Here is a 2,941-nt window from a genome sequence, read left to right as displayed (position 1 = left end):
CTCCAAAAAGTCTTTAGTTTTATTATATTTATAAAAGAAAGATAGGCAGTTCCAAGTCTTTCCGGAAAAAAACGAGCGGCTGGAGGCGTGCCGTGTGGGCTGTGCTTACGCGCCGATAGCTAACAACACACAGACATTTGAAGCAGTTTTACTCACGGTTCCAACGCACGACCGTGAACCTTTATCATTGGGACTGCATCCTTAAGTATTAGACGATCTGCAAATCCGGCGTCGAACTGGGCTTTGTTTCTAAAACAATCATTGTCGAAATGCAGGGAACAAACAGTCTTGCATCAACTCCGTTGATGCTCTGGAAAAACAAACTCCATCCACTGGTCCCTTAACGCCGGGTTCTTTGGGAATCTGTGCAGGGATGTCTTGCCCTGGCAACTAAAAACCCACTTCTTTGGTGACACTGACTTCCCTAAAGCCGAGCACAGCGCTGTGATGATGGGCGAACTGCTTTCCGCTCTCTTGCTCTGGTCTACGGTTGCGCGCGCACCCGCGCTCTTCCGATAGAAGTGCCCTTAGGACCCATATAAGGAAATTCCGCCCTATCTGATGTCACACATGCCCATACTCGAAAAAAACTTTCCGAAACTTGTGACAAACCGGAAGGAGCATTTTTGGCACAGAAATACTCCTTCAAACGTACAATTTAATTTTTGAAACTTTGTCCATGTTTAGCATGGGAATCTAACTCTTTAACAGTGTAAAAAACTCAGTATGCATGAAATAGCATTTCACCCCCCCTTTAAACATGCTGTAAAAAATTATCTGTTGGGTATTTTGAGCTGAAACTTCACATACACACTCTGGGGACATCAGAGACTTATTTTACATCTTGTGAAAAGCGTCATACGGGACCTTTAAAATAGAAATTATTCACACACACACAAAAAAAAATACATCAGAGTGGGCGTCAGAGGGGTTGTTCCGTCTGATCCAGACACTGTATAAATGAAAGGAGAACAGAACAAACTCCTAACAGGAGGAGACTCACTCATGGCCTATGAGACAGAGGATCATGAGACTCAATACTGCTTTCCTGCCATCAACTCATCATGTATCAAGGGGAAACGCTCCACACATGAATACAATATCATGTATGTGTTTGTATTATTGCTGTCAGCATGGACTGTGTTTCTGAACCTGCTGGTGATAATCTCCATCTCTCACTTCAAGCAGCTTCACACTCCAACAAACCTGATTATTCTCTCTCTGGCTGTGGCCGACCTGCTTATGGGACTTATTGTGATACCTGTAGAGGGCACTAGGCTGATTGAGACGTGTTGGTACTTTGGAGACACTTTCTGCAAACTGTTTATGATAATCCTTGGATTGGTTTTCTCAGCATCTTTCAGTAATTTAGTTTTAATTGCTGTTGATCGTTATGTGGCTGTGTGTCACCCTTTACAGTACCCACAGAAAATAACCACAACAAAAATTTTAGTGAGCATCTGTCTCTGCTGGGTTTGTTACTCAACTTATAACATTATCCTTGTAATTAATAATGGATATTTTGACACTTCACACAGAACAGACATGTGTTATGGAGAGTGTTCGGTTATGACAGGTTTTGCCTGGAGAATTACTGATCTGGTCATGTCTTTTATTTTTCCATGTACCTTCATCATAACTTTATATTTGAGAATATTTTATGTTGCACATCAGCAAGTGAAAGTTATAAACTCTCTGATGAAGGGTGGTAAATGTGTAATGGAAGGTTCAGTGAGGAGAAAATCTGAGCGCAAAGCTGCTCTGACATTAGGAATCATTGTGACAGTTTATCTGCTTTGCTATATTCCATACTATATCTGTTCTATATCAGTAGTCTCTTCCACAACCATAAATTTATTGACATGGGTTGTGTATACAAATTCAGGTCTGAATCCTCTGGTCTATGCTTTATTTTATTCCTGGTTTAAAAAGACTGTTAAACACATCTTAACTCTTAAAATATTTCAGCCAAAATCCTCTTTGGTCAACATTTTTACAGAATATTAATTGTAGTAAGTAATTAAACTGGTAAATCTGTTACTCATGAAGGTAGAAATAATTATAATTGTATAATTTATCCTTGTAATTTTCAAAACATGTATCAGTGTATAGCTCATTTAACTGAGTATGTTTGCTGTTTAAATCTCAAATGCAGATATTGTCAGAATTTAACAATTAAGTAAACTTCTTTAGACACACATTGAAATGAAGTGACAAAAGTGTTCATGAATTTTGTTGCATTGGATCATTAAGTAAACCAAGTAAACAGTATAAATCCTCAATCTACTGGAATAATGAAAAAGGTAGATAGTATGTACTTTATACTTTCATTAGTGATGCCTTATCTGTGTTACCATATAGGAAAAACACAATGACAACAAAAAGGACAGTCATATAGAAGAGTGGTTCCCAACCTTGATCCTGGAGTAGGCCAGCTCTGAACAGTTTAGATGTCTCTCTTATTAAACCTGATTCAACTTGTCCGCTCATTAGTAACCCAGCTAACATAAATATGTTGTTTTTCCCCCTTTTTTGTGTGCAAACATTCACAATAATTATGAAATTAATTTATGAAAACGTTATTTCTAAAAAAAATTTTTTAAATGTTCAAAACATTTTTTAAGGCATTTTTTTATTGGTTTATGTGATCATTAGAGGAACATTCCATTCTATCATTAGGGGCCAAGCACCAAAGTTGCAGAGGCAATAGCTGATGCAATAGCTTCTGCTCATTATTCAGGGGTCAGTTACATAATATTTGTTTTGATGTATTTTTCAAAACAAGTATTATGCAACTGACCCCTGAATAATGAGCAGCAGCAATTGCATCAGTGCATTCACAGTGTGTTTGGATGTGTTGCATTCACACCTCTGCATTCAGCACAGGTGTTAAAAGCACCCTCAGGTGCACATTTACTCAACAGCAAACCATAATTGCTAT

At 38.1% G+C, this 2,941-nt stretch overlaps 1 protein-coding gene across 1 annotated transcript; it reads left to right on the top strand.

Moving 5' to 3' along the window:
- Positions 1-960: 960 nt before the first annotated feature.
- LOC308684054 (trace amine-associated receptor 13c-like) lies at positions 961-2,007 on the top strand (the record flags this gene model as incomplete). Its single annotated transcript, XM_081355083.1, has 1 exon — positions 961-2,007. The coding sequence occupies one exon, from the start codon at positions 961-963 to the stop codon at positions 2,005-2,007; it is 1,047 nt and encodes a 348-aa protein (XP_081211209.1).
- Positions 2,008-2,941: the final 934 nt, after the last annotated feature.

The sequence above is a fragment of the Scardinius erythrophthalmus genome (genome assembly GCF_964197995.2).
Source record: "Scardinius erythrophthalmus genome assembly, chromosome: 23".
In the NCBI taxonomy this organism is placed as follows: domain Eukaryota; kingdom Metazoa; phylum Chordata; class Actinopteri; order Cypriniformes; family Leuciscidae; genus Scardinius; species Scardinius erythrophthalmus.
The sequence above is the reverse complement of the archived record's forward strand: the minus strand, read 5'-3'. Positions and strand labels throughout refer to the sequence as shown.